A 17,630-nucleotide genomic window follows, 5' to 3' on the forward strand; every position below is an offset into this window, starting at 1 on the left:
CCCTCTGAGCCATGGGTGAAGGACACAGGTCAGTGAAAAGGCTAGGCCTCTCACCGACCAGTCAAGGTGTCCTTCATCCATGGTTCAAAGGGTCCTGTGCAAGTGGTTAGGAACAAGAACAAAGTGAGGAGCAAGAGGAACCGATGGCAGAGGAGCAGGACTACAGGTGCAGTGCAACAGGCACAAGGTTGTGACCCAGGTAGTGTCTTTCGGGGACACCAGGCCCTAAAATTGAAGTGCTTTAAAAACCTAACCACTGGCACAGGACCCTCTGAGCCATGGGTGAAGGACACAGGTCAGTGAAAAGGCTAGGCCTCTCACCGACCAGTAAAGGTGTCCTTCATCCATGGTTCAAAGGGTCTTGTGCAAGTGGTTAGGAACAAGAACAAAGTGAGGAGCAAGAGGAACCGATGGCAGAGGTGCATGACTACAGGTGCAGTGCAACAGGCACAAGGTTGTGACCCAGGTAGTGTCTTTCGGGGACACCAGGCCCTAAAATTGAAGTGCTTTAAAAACCTAACCACTGGCACAGGACCCTCTGAGCCATGGGTGAAGGACACAGGTCAGTGAAAAGGCTAGGCCTCTCACCGACCAGTCAAGGTGTCCTTCATCCATGGTTCAAAGGGTCTTGTGCAAGTGGTTAGGAACAAGAACAAAGTGAGGAGCAAGAGGAACCGATGGCACAGGTGCAGGACTACAGGTGCAGTGCAACAGGCACAAGGTTGTGACCCAGGCAGTGTCTTTCGGGGACACCAGGCCCTAAAATTGAAGTGCTTTAAAAACCTAACCACTGGCACAGGACCCTCTGAGCCATGGGTGAAGGACACAGGTCAGTGAAAAGGCTAGGCCTCTCACCGACCAGTCAAGGTGTCCTTCATCCATGGTTCAAAGGGTCTTGTGCAAGTGGTTAGGAACAAGAACAAAGTGAGGAGCAAGAGGAACCGATGGCAGAGGTGCATGACTACAGGTGCAGTGCAACAGGCACAAGGTTGTGACCCAGGTAGTGTCTTTCGGGGACACCAGGCCCTAAATTATTAGTGCTTCTAAAACCTAACCACTGGCACAGGACCCTCTGAGCCATGGATGAAGGACACAGGTCAGTGAAAAGGCTAGGCCTCTCACCGACCAGTGAAGGTGTCCTTCACCCATGGCTCCAAGGGTCTTGTGCAAGTGATTAGGAACAACAAAGTAAGGAACAAGAGGAATCAAAGGCACAGGTGCAGGACTACAGGTGCAGTGCAACAGGCACAAGGTTGTGACCCAGGTAGTGTCTTTCGGGGACACCAGGCCCTAAAGTTCAAGTCCAGCAAAACCAAAAGTTCCCTGACATGGTCATCTGAACACCTCTGAACCTTGTTTGAATTAGATGGGGCAGGGAAAAGGTTGGGCTAAAAAGCCCTGTGATGGTATCCTTCCTCCGAGGATCGGAGGTATTCAGAGGAGCATGTCCAGGAACAATTTGACTTTTTTTTTCAAATTGTATCGGCACCACTACTAGATAAGGTGGGAGTTGCTGCCTGGAAATCTGGACTCTCTTGGGTGCTGGTCGTGGATGAGCTGGACCCTGACAGCGGTGGCCCATATTGACTGCCTCTGTAGCCGGTGTACATCTGTGATGATTGCCAGGTGGGCACCGCTGTTGGTTGTGGGGGTCTAAAAATTGGTGGTTGCAATAATGGCGTGTCCATGTGCTGTTTAATCACCTCCAGCAAATTGGAATGGCACGCCATCAGGTTTTGGGAAGGCACCTTTTCCAAATATGGTATTAGAGACATCACAGTGTGAAAACACGGGTGTGCCTGCAATTTCAGTAGTTCCTTGCTTTGTTGATGCATTTGCTGCATCATGTTCTGCAGCTGGCCCACCGACTGATGATGCTGCGCACGCAGTTGGTCGATTTCTCCTCTGTGCATCTCATGCATCATTTTAAGCTCGTCCCTGTAGTGCCCATGTACAGCGTCGAGCTCACATTGCAGTGAAGTGATGTGGGACTTGTACTGCTCCATGATATGGCCCCTGTCCTCATCTTGCAACTGCCGGGTTATGAGAGTTTGGTGGCTCTGAAGAATCCCGAGAAGTCCGGAGACAGCCCCGGACATCTCGGACTCTGTCTCTCTCCTTGTTGGGGGGAGGGTACCTCGACGCCTCACTGGTGTGGTGGTCCTCACTGGTGGTGTGGCAGCATCTTCCCGTCCTCTGGCCTGTGTCGGGGTTGCCCTGCGCGCTGGTTGTGCTGCAGTCTCTCGGTGCTCCTCACTTTGTTCTTGTTCCCCTGGAGCTTCCATAGCGGTCGATTGTGGAGGTGCAGCTTCTTCCACACTCGGTCCTGCAACCTCAACATCCAAGCTCTCTTCTGCCAAGTCATCATCAAAGGAGAGAGCTGGGATTAAGGACTCCCTCCTCCTACTCCTCTCCTCGGGGCAATAGGTTACATCGGCGACGTCATCATCCACCAAGCTCTCCTCACTGCTGAACCGTGCCTCCTGGGTCGGTTCCTCTTGCTCCAAATTGTCTTCAGTCCTGTAGATAAAAACAATATTTATTGGTGTGCCAAACAGCATGTGGCGTCAATTCACAGAGCTAGCAAACACTAGCAAACACTTTATCAACCGTTTCTACCCAACATTTGATAAAGCTTGTGAGAAAAGTTCGCTAGCCATGGGAATTGAGGCCAGTTTATAGCAATACATGGCCGAAGTCATGGTAGTAAATGAGCTCTCAGTTCCTGCCCACAGTAGTGGTACTTACAGTCTAGGTTCCAGGCTTGCATTGATGAAAGACAATTGCTTGGCAAATTGGTAGTCTTTTTGTCGCCTTCCCCCGCCACTGCCACTTCGTTCGGCAAGTTTTTTCTTCCGTAGCCATTTCACGTATGCATCACGTATATTGCGCCACCTTGTCTTGAACCTTTCTCCTGTAACGACATGAAAAATTGATTTCGATTATTTCTCTTGTAGGTACATCACAACTGGACAAACATATACATCGCTACATGTCACATTTCGTATTGGGAAGAGCACGGTGGCAGGCATCGTCGTGAGGACTTCGAGGATCCTTTGGGCGCGACTGAGGGCCAGATACATGCCTGTGCCGGACACCACGAAATGGGAGGAGATCGCCCAGGGCTTCTGGACCGAGTGCAAGTTTCCTAATTGTGTTGGCGCACTGGATGGGAAACACATCCGGATTCAGAAACCCGTGGGGAGTGGCAGCCATTATTTCAACTATAAAAAATACTTCAGCATTGTTCTAATGGCAGTGGCAGATGCGGACTACAAGTTTGTGTACGTGGATGTGGGGTCGTACGGTAGTTCCAATGACTCTGGAATTTTCCAGCGTACGACCCTTTGCCGGCTGATGGAGGAAGGCAGACTGCGTCTCCCCCGTGACAGACCCTGGCCTGGGACAAGGGCACCGGCCTACCCCTATGTGTTTGTGGGGGACGAGGCAATCGCCCTGTCCGACCATGTAATGCGTCCGTACCCAGACAGGGGACTTGATGCCAGCCAGCTACACTTCAATGCTCGGTTGAGCCGTGCAAGGAGAATGGTGAAGTGCACATTTGGGATCCTGGTGTCAAAGTGGAGGGTGTTCCAAACGCCCATGCTGCTGAAACCGGGCAACGCAGTTGTCGTGGTGAAGGCAGCATGCATCCTCCACAACTTTGTGCGGCAGGAGGAAAGAGAGACTCCGGAACCCCCGAATGTGCTTCCACTAATGCCCCTGCGGAGGTATGCAACCAGGCCAAGGGTAGTGTCACTGCGGAACAGGGACCATCTGAGACTTTATTTTACCACACCACCAGGACGAGGGTGAATGTTTGGTTTTTAATATGTTTTGTTGAAATGTGTTTATTTTGGAGTTTCAAGTTTTTAAGTGATTTTAAATGTCTTAATTTTTTACAATAAATTGATGTTTAATAATTGGTCATTGTGTATGTTTTATGTGCACAGGTGGGGTACATCGCAGGTGGGTGGGATACATCACAGGTGGGTGGGAGACATCACAGGTGGGGTACAGGTGGGTGGGATACATCACAGGTGGGTGGGAGACATCACAGGTGGGGTACAGGTGGGTGGGATACATCACAGGTGGGTGGGAGACATCACAGGTGGGTGGGAGACATCACAGGTGGGTGGGAGACATCACAGGTGGGGTACAGGTGGGTGGGAGACATCACAGGTGGGGTACAGGTGGGTGGGAGACATCACAGGTGGGGTACAGGTGGGTGGGATACATCACAGGTGGGGTACAGGTGGGTGGGATACATCACAGGTGGGTGGGAGACATCACAGGTGGGGTATAGGTGAGTGGGATACATCACAGGTGGGTGGGATACATCACAGGTGGGGTACAGGTGGGTGGGATACATCACAGGTGGGTGGGATACATCACAGGTGGGGTACAGGTGGGTGGGATACATCACAGGTGGGGTACAGGTGGGTGGGATACATCACAGGTGGGTGGGATACATCGCAGGTGGGGTACAGGTGGGTGGGATACATCACAGGTGGGGTACAGGTGGGTGGGATACATCACAGGTGGGTGGGATACATCACAGGTGGGGTACAGGTGGGTGGGATACATCACAGGTGGGTGGGATACATCACAGGTGGGGTACAGGTGGGTGGGATACATCACAGGTGGGTGGGATACATCACAGGTGGGGTACAGGTGGGTGGGATACATCACAGGTGGGTGGGATACATCACAGGTGGGGTACAGGTGGGTGGGATACATCACAGGTGGGGTACAGGTGGGTGGGATACATCACAGGTGGGGTACAGGTGGGTGGGATACATCACAGGTGGGGTACAGGTGGGTGGGATACATCACAGGTGGGTGGGATACATCACAGGTGGGGTACAGGTGGGTGGGATACATCACAGGTGGGGTACAGGTGGCTGGGATACATCACAGGTGGGTGGGATACATCACAGGTGGGGTACAGGTGGGTGGGATACATCACAGGTGGGTGGGAGACATCACAGGTGGGGTACAGGTGGGTGGGATACATCACAGGTGGGGTACAGGTGGGTGGGATACATCACAGGTGGGTGGGATACATCACAGGTGGGGTACAGGTGGGTGGGATACATCACAGGTGGGTGGGAGACATCACAGGTGGGGTACAGGTGGGTGGGATACATCACAGGTGGGGTACAGGTGGGTGGGATACATCACAGGTGGGTGGGATACATCACAGGTGGGGTACAGGTGGGTGGGATACATCACAGGTGGGGTACAGGTGGGTGGGATACATCACAGGTGGGGTACAGGTGGGTGGGGAACAGGTGGGTGGGCCACGGGTGGGTGGGCAACACGTGGGTGACACAAATCCATAGCAAAAGTGGAATACATCACAAGCTTAAACCACAAGCCCCCCCCAAAAACTTCTAGTCAACATACCCTCTGTGCCTTGCTGTCTCTTGCTCAAGTGCTCAAAGTCCTCCACATACAGCTTGGCAATTTTTTTCCACAGGCCTCTGCATTTTTTGATGTTGCTGTGGTCCGCATCCCCCTTGTCCCACAGGGCTGGTACCTGCTGCACCTGTAGGATGAGGTCTTCTGATGTGTAGGGCCTCACCCCCTCGCTATCAGACAGATCCTGCTCCATATTGCTGCCAAAGAGCTCCAGCATGAAGTCACTGCTGCTCCACTCTGTGAACGCTGGTGCCATGTGGTCCCCATCCAAAATGGCCACCATACCATAGAGTCAGCATAGGAAGTGTGGTACAACATCCGGTTTTTATAGCCAGTGTGTTGTGCGCTCTCCGGTTCTCATTGGTTTCCATTGGCCGGATGCAACATTCCGGCTCCGGTCCGGATACGTCAGCCGGACCAAAAAATAGCGCATGTTGGAACGGACGCCGGAGTCCGGATCCGGTCCGGCTCCGGTCCGGACGAAACGGACGCATGTGAACGGTCGCATAGACTTTCATTGCTATGCCGTGCGTCCGTTTCGTCCGGTCCGCATGCGGTCCGGCTCCGGCACGGCGATTCCGGATAGCAGCCGCTAATGTGAACCGGGCCTAATACTGCTTAAAATGAATACAAGTTAAAAAAGATAATTTAAACTCACTTCAGAGTCTCTAAAAGCTGGAGAGCCAGTTTGCCTATGACTGCTCTAAAGTAACTGTTAATGTTTATGGCTGTTTTATAGTTTTTATATATATCTTAAAGTAGGCCAAGTGCTTGACGTTTATATGTATCCTGATGTGCCTATTCCAGGCCTCTAATGTATCATCTGACACTTTGTTGTTCTCTCTCACTAATGTGTATTTGCCTTACTTCTCCAATAAACTTGTCTACTTTAAAAATAAATGTTTTATGGTTGTAATTGATCATATTTCCTCATGGAAGATGCTCTTATCCTGTTCTTACTACATCATCATGTCTGTTACTCTATGTGAGGTTGTGTTCCCCTCTACAGCAAAGAAATGAACAGCGCTACTTAAAAACAGATGAGTGCTTACCTGCAAAAAAGTGCACACCCCACTCATGGGATTCAAATACACAATGAGCACACACATGACCTGTCTACCACTTGGAGGATGTTAGTTTCACTAACAATTTGCAATTGTTAGGTACTTGTCCCTCCCACTGTCGTAGAAGTCTTTCCTCCATGGGAGGGGACCTAACACTAACTAAACCTACCTGTGCATATGCATAGCCTGGGCGCGCTACCAGTAAAATTAAGAATTGCGCAGAAAAAGTGGGATCAGCGCATCACCAGGCCGCCCCTGAATGGCCTCAGCTCAGAGATGCGCTGAGCCCCCCCAGGAACTACGAACGCACCTTGAACCAAACAGAGGCTCTGCATATACACCAAAGAAACACTAACAAGTGGGAGCAGCTGACCAGAATTAAATCAAACACAGCAAAGAAATGAACAGCGCTACTTAAAAACAGATGAGTGCTTACCTGCAAAAAAGTGCACACCCCACTCATGGGATTCAAATACACAATGAGCACACACATGACCTGTCTACCACTTGGAGGATGTTAGTTTCACTAACAATTTGCAATTGTTAGGTACTTGTCCCTCCCACTGTCGTAGAAGTCTTTCCTCCATGGGAGGGGACCTAACACTAACTAAACCTACCTGTGCATATGCATAGCCTGGGCGCGCTACCAGTAAAATTAAGAATTGCGCAGAAAAAGTGGGATCAGCGCATCACCAGGCCGCCCCTGAATGGCCTCAGCTCAGAGATGCGCTGAGCCCCCCCAGGAACTACGAACGCACCTTGAACCAAACAGAGGCTCTGCATATACACCAAAGAAACACTAACAAGTGGGAGCAGCTGACCAGAATTAAATCAAACACAGCAAAGAAATGAACAGCGCTACTTAAAAACAGATGAGTGCTTACCTGCAAAAAAGTGCACACCCCACTCATGGGATTCAAATACACAATGAGCACACACATGACCTGTCTACCACTTGGAGGATGTTAGTTTCACTAACAATTTGCAATTGTTAGGTACTTGTCCCTCCCACTGTCGTAGAAGTCTTTCCTCCATGGGAGGGGACCTAACACTAACTAAACCTACCTGTGCATATGCATAGCCTGGGCGCGCTACCAGTAAAATTAAGAATTGCGCAGAAAAAGTGGGATCAGCGCATCACCAGGCCGCCCCTGAATGGCCTCAGCTCAGAGATGCGCTGAGCCCCCCCAGGAACTACGAACGCACCTTGAACCAAACAGAGGCTCTGCATATACACCAAAGAAACACTAACAAGTGGGAGCAGCTGACCAGAATTAAATCAAACACAGCAAAGAAATGAACAGCGCTACTTAAAAACAGATGAGTGCTTACCTGCAAAAAAGTGCACACCCCACTCATGGGATTCAAATACACAATGAGCACACACATGACCTGTCTACCACTTGGAGGATGTTAGTTTCACTAACAATTTGCAATTGTTAGGTACTTGTCCCTCCCACTGTCGTAGAAGTCTTTCCTCCATGGGAGGGGACCTAACACTAACTAAACCTACCTGTGCATATGCATAGCCTGGGCGCGCTACCAGTAAAATTAAGAATTGCGCAGAAAAAGTGGGATCAGCGCATCACCAGGCCGCCCCTGAATGGCCTCAGCTCAGAGATGCGCTGAGCCCCCCCAGGAACTACGAACGCACCTTGAACCAAACAGAGGCTCTGCATATACACCAAAGAAACACTAACAAGTGGGAGCAGCTGACCAGAATTAAATCAAACACAGCAAAGAAATGAACAGCGCTACTTAAAAACAGATGAGTGCTTACCTGCAAAAAAGTGCACACCCCACTCATGGGATTCAAATACACAATGAGCACACACATGACCTGTCTACCACTTGGAGGATGTTAGTTTCACTAACAATTTGCAATTGTTAGGTACTTGTCCCTCCCACTGTCGTAGAAGTCTTTCCTCCATGGGAGGGGACCTAACACTAACTAAACCTACCTGTGCATATGCATAGCCTGGGCGCGCTACCAGTAAAATTAAGAATTGCGCAGAAGAAGTGGGATCAGCGCATCACCAGGCCGCCCCTGAATGGCCTCAGCTCAGAGATGCGCTGAGCCCCCCCAGGAACTACGAACGCACCTTGAACCAAACAGAGGCTCTGCATATACACCAAAGAAACACTAACAAGTGGGAGCAGCTGACCAGAATTAATTTTACTGGTAGTGCGCCCAGGCTATGCATATGCACAGGTAGGTTTAGTTAGTGTTAGGTCCCCTCCCATGGAGGAAAGACTTCTACGACAGTGGGAGGGACAAGTACCTAACAATTGCAAATTGTTAGTGAAACTAACATCCTCCAAGTGGTAGACAGGTCATGTGTGTGCTCATTGTGTATTTGAATCCCATGAGTGGGGTGTGCACTTTTTTGCAGGTAAGCACTCATCTGTTTTTAAGTAGCGCTGTTCATTTCTTTGCTGTGTTTGATTTAATTCTGGTCAGCTGCTCCCACTTGTTAGTGTTTCTTTGGTGTATATGCAGAGCCTCTGTTGTGTTCCCCTCTAGTCTGTCATTTGCATTGCCTGGCGGGGGGACATCACACTACTATTGGACCTGAACTCAGATCTTCCTCTCTGCTCTAAAGATAAACAACGGTATAATAACTTTTTTTTGAATTTCCTTTTTACAGTTGATACAAATTCTGCAATGAATCCGGTTGGTGTGGAGCTGCAAGCTCCGGGCATAGTACATAGGCATGCTGCCAGCTAGTGTAGGATTGCCCAGGTACGGTATCACGCTGATGAGCTTTTGGCTAGTAACTGCAGTCACTAGGAAGCCCTGTTTTATAACAGAAGAGTACAGACAGTCCCTGTATTTATGCAGAGGCAGCTGACAGCCTGATTAGGATTGCTTGTTATATAATATGCCCCTCCCCCCAGCACCTCCTGTCAGATATGTAGCTGTGGGTTGATGTGAGCGCAGACTGTTTGTCTTTAGTTTTCTCCTATATTATCCTAACTACTCCTAGTCTGCTGCAGACATGCTTATATGTCAGTACATGGCTCCCTGTGAGCACCTGTCAGAGCAGCCTGTGGGCAGCCAGGAGACCTCCGCTGGGTGGAGCAGGGGGTGAAAGGGACATGAAGACACAGGCATGTTCCCCATCCCAACAGGGGGACTTCCCTTCACCTCCATTCACTCCACAAGATTCTGCCACAAATCATCAGATGCCATTGCCGACCTTCACACTACTCGGACTGCAAAGATGAATCAGGAACCGGAAGCAGCAGGGATACCCTTCAGAATGGCCACACTGTGATGAGCGACACCGGAGGGGGGATGGGGCACTGCCCTTGTGTAGGTATACAGCACACACACTGCTCAGCATCCTCTGTATGATCTGATATGACCCAGGCTTTCCTCTTGCTGCAGATGTGGAAGCTACAATCACTTCCCTGAGGAATCTGGAGCCCTCCAGTGTGGGGTCTCTCCACCCCAAAGAATATAAACTCACAGTATCCATAAGACTGGGTGGTATGATATAAAGAGGTGGTGAGAAAGCCCCTCCTCCTTTCTAAGATGAGGTGGGAAAGCACCATTTTACAAGCTCATGAACAAGGGGCAATCCCCTCCCCCAGATATGTTGCACCAGCAGGGGTGCAGCTTGGCTACTGTCTAAGCGGCTGCTTGGGGCCTCACCCACAGCAGGTGCTGCCCTGTCTGTGACTTGTATGGCCACCGCTCAAACACAGACACAGATCAGTGCAACATGAGGGGAGGGGAGAGCAGCATAGCGACCAGGGAGTACACGTTGGATGTGGAAGTGAGGTCATTGCTCGCTTCCTGCATTGGATGTGTGCTGCATGGTTACTGTGCACTGCGCTCCTCTCTTTGGATCACCGCTGATCTGCAGGCCTGTGAGTGTTGGGGGTGGGGAGGCGCAGGAAGCTACATACCCCCTCTGATACTGATTCCCTTTTGGGGTGGTGGGGGACACCTGCTACCTGTTACTATGGGACACGGGGCCTCTGACTGGAGAAGGGCCACAAACTGTGTGCTGCTGAGGGCCACAAAAGCCTCAGCAGCACCCATGTGCACCAATTTGCAAAATCATAAAATCAATACACAATTCATATGCCATACATTGTGAATAAATAAACAGGATGTCACATCAATATTCCAATCAATAATCAATCCATCTGCCCTATGTGGGGAATAAAGAAACAGGACGCCCACTAATAAACATATCTAGCAGATTAAGTCAATCTAACATGTACAGGGGCTTTGCTATTTATGTTTATAGTCGGCCCATGTGTGAAACATACCAAGGACTGGTCGCACAAGTGACCCAATTAGCAGGTGCAGCGGTGCGTCTGCCGGAGCACAAGCTGACTCTTCAAGCATTGTGTTGCAAAGACCAGCACACTATAAACAGCAAATCCAAAGAAACTTGTATTAGTTGGAATATTTTCTCAGTAGATTGCGTGACAACACATGTAGATAGCCCGGCATATAACACATCAGTCCATATCAAATGAGTCCATAGGCCTTAAATTAGCACAACATCTGGCTACAAACAAAGCAAGGATAACATATAGCTGCAGCGTTCATATTGCAGATCCTGAGATCAGGCAGTACATGTGTCACCTGGGGGGACAGACACCGGCCAGGAGCTGCATCAGACAAAGACAAATGGTATGTGTGACTAGCAGGGTGCTGGGGGCGTGGCTTACGTTTCCTTCCTTCTTATCTCAAAAGGTTGGGAGATTTGTCAGAGCCAATTTTGCTCCTCTCTGCCATGGACATCTGTACTTGCTGCTCAATTTCACACACATTGGGCTTGATTCACAAAAGAGTGCTAACTGTTAGTACGGCCGTTTTCTAACGAATTTTCGCATTGCGCGCAATCGCGAATTTTTCGCGCCTAAACGATATATTTTTTTAGCGCAAGAATTGTATCGATTTCGCGGGAAAATTTGTGTTTGCGCGCAAAAACGTTATCGTTTCGCGCGAACATTCGCGATTGCGCGCAATGTGAAAATTCGTGCGAAAATGGCCGTGCTAACAGTTAGCACTCTTTTGTGAATCAAGCCCATAATGTTACAGTAAGGCTGGGAGCGCACTGGGAGTACCATGAGTTGTCTGCTATGTGCATTTCTGTGTTTTTCTCTGCATTTTGCATGTTTGTATGTGTCTGTGGTTAAGTTTGCATTTTTCATGCATCTTATTTTTTTATTTATTTTTTTTGAATCTGCCTTTTTTTAAATAAAGAATACAGTATCATATGTTACTTAAAAAAAAAAAAAAGGAATGCAAAACATGCATTTTTATCCATAGGAAAGCACCATGGGGCTTATTCATGAAGCTGTGTTGCTATGGCAGCGCGATCTCCATGATCAGCACCGCACTCTGAATTGAAGGCCGCATGCTACGCTCACTCTTGAAGCCTACTGTGCCTTCCTTAGTTATGCGCTTTGCTTCCATAGCAACGCACGTTCTGTAAAATGCCGGCCACTGCTTTGAAGTTTCGGGATAACGATACTTCACTAGAGCGGCTGCTACTATGTACATTTTCTCTGCATTTTGTGTGTTTGTATGTGTCTGTGATTGAGTTTGCTATTTTCATGCATTCACCCCCCACATCCAAAACCTCATGAAGTCCTGCAACTTCCACCTCCGCAACATCTGCAAGATCCGCCCTTTCCTGACCTCTTTCACCCCCAAACTCCTCATCCACGCCCTCATAATTTCCCGCATTAACTACTGCAATGCCCCTCTGTCTGGTCTGCCTATGTCCCGAATTGCCCCGCTGCAGTATGTTATAAATGCGGCAGCCAGAATCATCTGCTCCTCCCATTGCTCCACCATGTCGGCTCCCCTCTGTGAATCCCTCCACTGGCTTCCTATCCAGTCCCGAATCAGATTCAAGATACTGTGTCTGGCCTGCTAATCTGTCCACAGAACCTGCCAAACCTACATTTCTGATCTTACTCAGAGGAACACACCTAGCCGCTCACTCCGCTCCTCCAATGAACTTCACCTGACCACCCCCTGCATCACCCAGTCCCATGCACGCCTCCAGTACTTCTCAAGAGCTGCTCCAACACTATGGAACTCCATACCTCCCTCCCTCCATTAGGGTCACACCATCCTTCAACATCTTTAACAATGCCCTCAAAACACACCTTTTTACCCTGGCCTATCCCCACTCACTGATGCTCTAAACCCGCTGCTGAACACTGAACTCGGGTCCCCTACCTTTTGTGTCCCTACCTCTCCCTCTAGATTGTAAGCCTTTGGCTGGGTCCTCCTCCTTGTGTCTCCTACCTGATCACGCACCTCCATCAATGCGCACCCACCCTATGGATCTGAGTGATCTCTACTTACCTAATCTTCATACACTCGTCCAGTGACTGACTAAGCATTACCTTGTACTCATACTGTGCTGCGGGATCTGGTTTGCATGTATTCCTGTATTGTCTTATTGCTGTATGTCACCCCTAAGTATTGTCTGTAACCTTAACTAATTTCAAGCACTGCGTAATATGTTGGCGCTTTATAAATACAATAACATAAATATATATATATATATATATATATATATATATACACAGTGGGATGCGAAAGTTTGGGCAACCTTGTTAATCGTCAAGTTAAATATATCATATAGGAGACACACAGTAATATTTGAGAAGTGAAATGAAGTTTATTGGATTTACAGAAAGTGCGCATTAATTGTCATTTTATTGATTCCAAAACCTTTTAAACTAATTTTTGGAACTCAAATTGGCTTGGTAAGCTCAGTGACACCTGACCTACATACACAGGTGAATCCAATTATGAGAGAGAGTATTTAAGGGGGTCAATTGTAAGTTTCCCTCCTCTTTTAATTTTCTCTGAAGAGTAACAACATGGGGGTCTCAAAACAACTCTTAAATGGCCTGAAGACAGATTGTTCACCATCATGGTTTAGGGGAAGGATGCAGAAAGCAGTCTCAGAGATTTCAGCTGTCTGTTTCCACAGTTAGGAACAAATTGAGGAAATGGAAGACCACATGCTCAGTTCAAGTTAAGGCTCGAAGTGGCAGACCAAGAAAAAGCTTGGATAAGCAGAAGCGACGAATGGTGAGAACAGTCAGCGTCAACCCACAGACCAGCACCAAAGACCTACAACATCATCTTGCTGTAGATGGAGTCACTGTGCTCCGTTCAACCATTCGGTGCACTTTACGCAAGGAGATGCTGTATGCGAGAGGGATGCAAAGGAAGCCTTTTCTCCACGCACAGCACAAGCAGAGCTGCTTGAGGTATGCCAGAGCACATTTGGACACGCCAGCTTCATTTTGGAATGAGGTGCTGTGGACTGATGAAACTAAGATTGAGTTATGTGGGCATAACAAGGGGTGTTATGCATGGAGGAAAAAGAACACAGCATTCCAAGAAATGCACCTGCAACCTACAGTAAAATATGGTGGTGGTTCCATCATGCTGTGGGGCAGTGTGGCCAGTGCAGGGACTGGGAATCTTGTCAAAGTTGAGGGACGCTTGGATTCCACTCAGTATCAGCAGATTCTGGAGACCAATATCCAGGAATCAGTGACAAAGCTGAAGCTGCGTCAGGGCTGGATCTTTCGACAAGACTACGACCCTAAACACTGCTGAAAATCCACTAAGGCATTCATGCAGAGGAACACGTACAACATTCTGGAAATGCCACCTCAGTCCCCAGACCTGAATATAATTGAAAATTTGTGGTGTGAGTTAAAGAGAACTCTCCATGCTTGGAAGTCATCAAACCTGAATGAACTAGAGATGTTTTGTAAAGAGGAATGGTCCAAAATACCTTCAACCAGAATCCAGACTCTCATTGGAACCTACAAGAAGTGTTTAGAGGCTGTAATTTCTGCAAAAGGAGGATCTACTAAATATTGATTTCATTTCTTTTTTGTGGTGCCCAAATTTATGCACCGGCCTAATTTTATTTAAACAATTATTGTGCACTTTCTGTAAATCCAATAAACTTAATTTCACTTCCCAAATATCACTGTGTGTGTCTCCTAAACAATATATTTAACTGACATTTTTTATCGTAACAACCAACGTTTTATACAGGAAAATCATGAAAATTAACAAGTTTGCCCAAATTTTCACATTCTACTGTATATATATATATATATATAATATGGACATATCAAAACACATGCATGTTTCGCCATAGGAAAGCACTATATTAAAACTGCACTTTGTGGAAGATCCAACATGTACAATTTTAAAATGGTACAAAAAAAGAAGCAAAAAAATGTGATCTGCAGCCCATACAGTTTTACTGAGTTTGATTTTGCATTTGTTTTCTGCTATGTGGATTTAGCAAAATACATTGAAATTGGGAATGTTCAACCTGTGAAATGTCCAACAGGCATACATGTGCTAGTAATGATAATAGAAGGTGATGAAGATGTAGATGAGGGGTTGTGCTTTGATTGATAATTAAAATAATAATAATAATAATAATAATAATAATAATAATAATAAACAATAGTATTCAAAGGCTGGCTGCAGGTGATTCCACAAAAGAGCTTGCAGTTAGCTTATTCACCACAAGGTGTCGATCTCACCTCACCCACGTGGAACGCACAGAAAGGAGGAGATTAATTCAAAGACAGGAAGTAATGTAACTGTAACAGCAGGAAGAGAAGTTGCAGGAGGAGAGAGAACACGCGTCTGGAGGAGGTAATTGTGTGAATCTTGTTATATATGGAGCAGAGCAGAGGCTTGGGATGGGCATGCTTTGTTACAGAGGAGGACATAGTACAACTGTCACTATCCTGATCATCCCCCTTGATGAGACTTATATATAACTGCTGTGACATGTTTGCTAGTTCTCTATTGCTCCCCCTACATGTACCATAGATTATGGGTCGGATCTCACCTTCCTAGTAATAATTCAGTCACATCACAGAGACAAGAGAAGATATATATTGAATATAGCCATGTCCCTCAGTGCTGGCATTTACCCTTGCAGGCCCCCCAACCGTCCCAAATCCTGTGGGACTCTCCTGATTTGGGGGGCCCTCCCACTATCCCGCGCTCCCCCCCCTTGTGTCCCACCGGCTGGGCAGAGGGCGGGAAAAGAATGATCGAGGAGGTAGGTAGCCAGATGTGCCCACTCCCTTGGCATACATATGCTTGAAGGGAACCAGAGATGAACATTTCGCACAAAATAAACATATCAGTCGATAGCGTGTAAAGAATAAATGCTCTACCTGATAATTTCGCCGCTCTGGTGTGCCTATTTAAGGGTTTTTTATCCATTATTGCTCCAGGAAAAATCAAATATGGCCGCCGGCTCATATTCCTTCTGCTTCCGGGTTATGAGTTGTTCTGGATGTGCTGTCTAGGCTATATGAGACTAGGCTGCTATCTAGGCTATATGAGAAAGGCTGCAGCCTTTCATCTGTGTGCTTTCATTTTGGTATGATGTGCAGCTGCCTGTAGGAAGTGTCTCTTATAAGAATGAAACTGCAGTCATCACTTGTCTTCTTCATAGATTCTCTCTCAGCAGCAGCAGCCCCTCCTATGTCATCACAGCTCTCAGTATGCAAAGCAGGAAATCTGAGCCAGGAGCACGGATGGTCGTAGTCAGCCAACTTCGCTACGCTGGAACTACGTGTAGTTTTACGCAATTACGCTTCGCCAAACTACGACTTCGAAATCAAATATTTACTTCATATGCATTTCGTAGACTACGCATTAAAATACGCAGCTACGCGTACTGCAAAGCGTATTGTATGTTGATGCTGATGCCCGTATGCAGAAAATTTTATGCATTAATTTCTATTTAAATGTGTATACCGGGACCTTTTCTATGCGTACATTCCCCTTTCCAATGCGTAAATTTGTAAGCATACAATCGCATGCGGAAAATTAGAGGCGAGTAACGCATTCGTAATTCACTACACAATACATATGTTAACTACGCACAGTGGGTGTAAGCTACGCGTAGCGGTACGTCGCTACGCGTAAATTCGTAAGCGTAGTTTTGAAACTTCACCTATGAACTACGATGCGCAGATGCGATCTACGATGCATAAATTCGCACTGGCACAGTTTCTGCTCATCCCTGGCCAGAAGGTGGCAGGCTTGGGCTTGAAAAGACTCCACAGAAGAGTGACTCAGCTCTAATGATTCCAGGTCAAACCTAGATTGAGCCAGTCGGGGATTCTTATCACAGCTGCTAATAGGCTAATAGACTAATTAAGCAGATAAGAATGAAACTAAAAGCAGGGTAGGTGTTTACTGTCATGTTCCCACTAATAAATGTAATAAAATACATGAGAATGCTTCGTCTCTGGTTCTCTTCAAGCCGCGGCGTTAAATACTATTCCCCCTCCATGTCGTGGTTAGTGGTGAAAGATGTAATTCAGCCTCCAGCTATTGCTGGCTGCCGAATTACAGTGTTTTTATAGCTGTATATAAAGCTGTAACAGCGCCTAAATCTCTGGTGCGGTTTTTACAGAGCTCCACTCCCCCCCCCCCCCCCCTATGGAAGCCAGGTATAGGTGTAGCCAGTAATAGGTGGACGCAGTATAGGTAGCCAGGAATAGGTGTAGCCAGTAATAGGTGGCTGAAGTATAGGTAGCCACGGATAGGTTTAGCCAGTAATAGGTGGCCACAGTATAGGTAGCCATGGATAGGTGTAGCCAGTAATAGGTGGCCACAGTATAGGTAGCCATGGATAGGTGTAGCCAGTAATAGGTGGCCACAGTATAGGTAGCCACGGATAGGTATAACCAGTAATAGGTGGCCGTAGTACAGGTAGCAAGGGATAGGTGTAGCCAGTAATAGGTGGCCGCAGTATAGGTAGCCACGGATAGGTGTAGCCAGTAATAGGTGGCCATAGTACAGGTAGCCAGGGATAGGTGCAGCTAGTAATAGGTGGCCGCAGTATAGGTAGCCAGGAATAGGTGTAGCCAGTAATAGGTGGCCGCAGTATAGGTAGCCTTGGATAGGTGTAGCCAGTAATAGGTGGCCATAGTACAGGTAGCCAGGGATAGGTGCAGCTAGTAATAGGTGGCCGCAGTATAGGTAGCCAGGAATAGGTGTAGCCAGTAATAGGTGGCCGCAGTATAGGTAGCCAGGTATAGGTGTAGCCAGTAATAGGTGGCCATAGTACAGGTAGCCAG

At 47.8% G+C, this 17,630-nt stretch overlaps 1 protein-coding gene across 1 annotated transcript in view; it reads left to right on the forward strand.

The window, feature by feature from the left end:
- LOC137525346 (zinc finger protein 208-like) overlaps positions 1-17,630 on the forward strand; it is a 129,633-nt gene that overhangs the window by 5,137 nt on the left and 106,866 nt on the right. Inside the window, exon 2 of the mRNA XM_068246401.1 lies at positions 9,880-9,981. Within this exon, the coding sequence (XP_068102502.1) occupies positions 9,880-9,981 (102 nt within the window). The remainder of the gene's footprint in view (positions 1-9,879; positions 9,982-17,630) is intronic.

The sequence above is a fragment of the Hyperolius riggenbachi genome, chromosome 7 (assembly GCF_040937935.1).
Source record: "Hyperolius riggenbachi isolate aHypRig1 chromosome 7, aHypRig1.pri, whole genome shotgun sequence".
Taxonomy (NCBI): Eukaryota; Metazoa; Chordata; class Amphibia; order Anura; family Hyperoliidae; genus Hyperolius; species Hyperolius riggenbachi.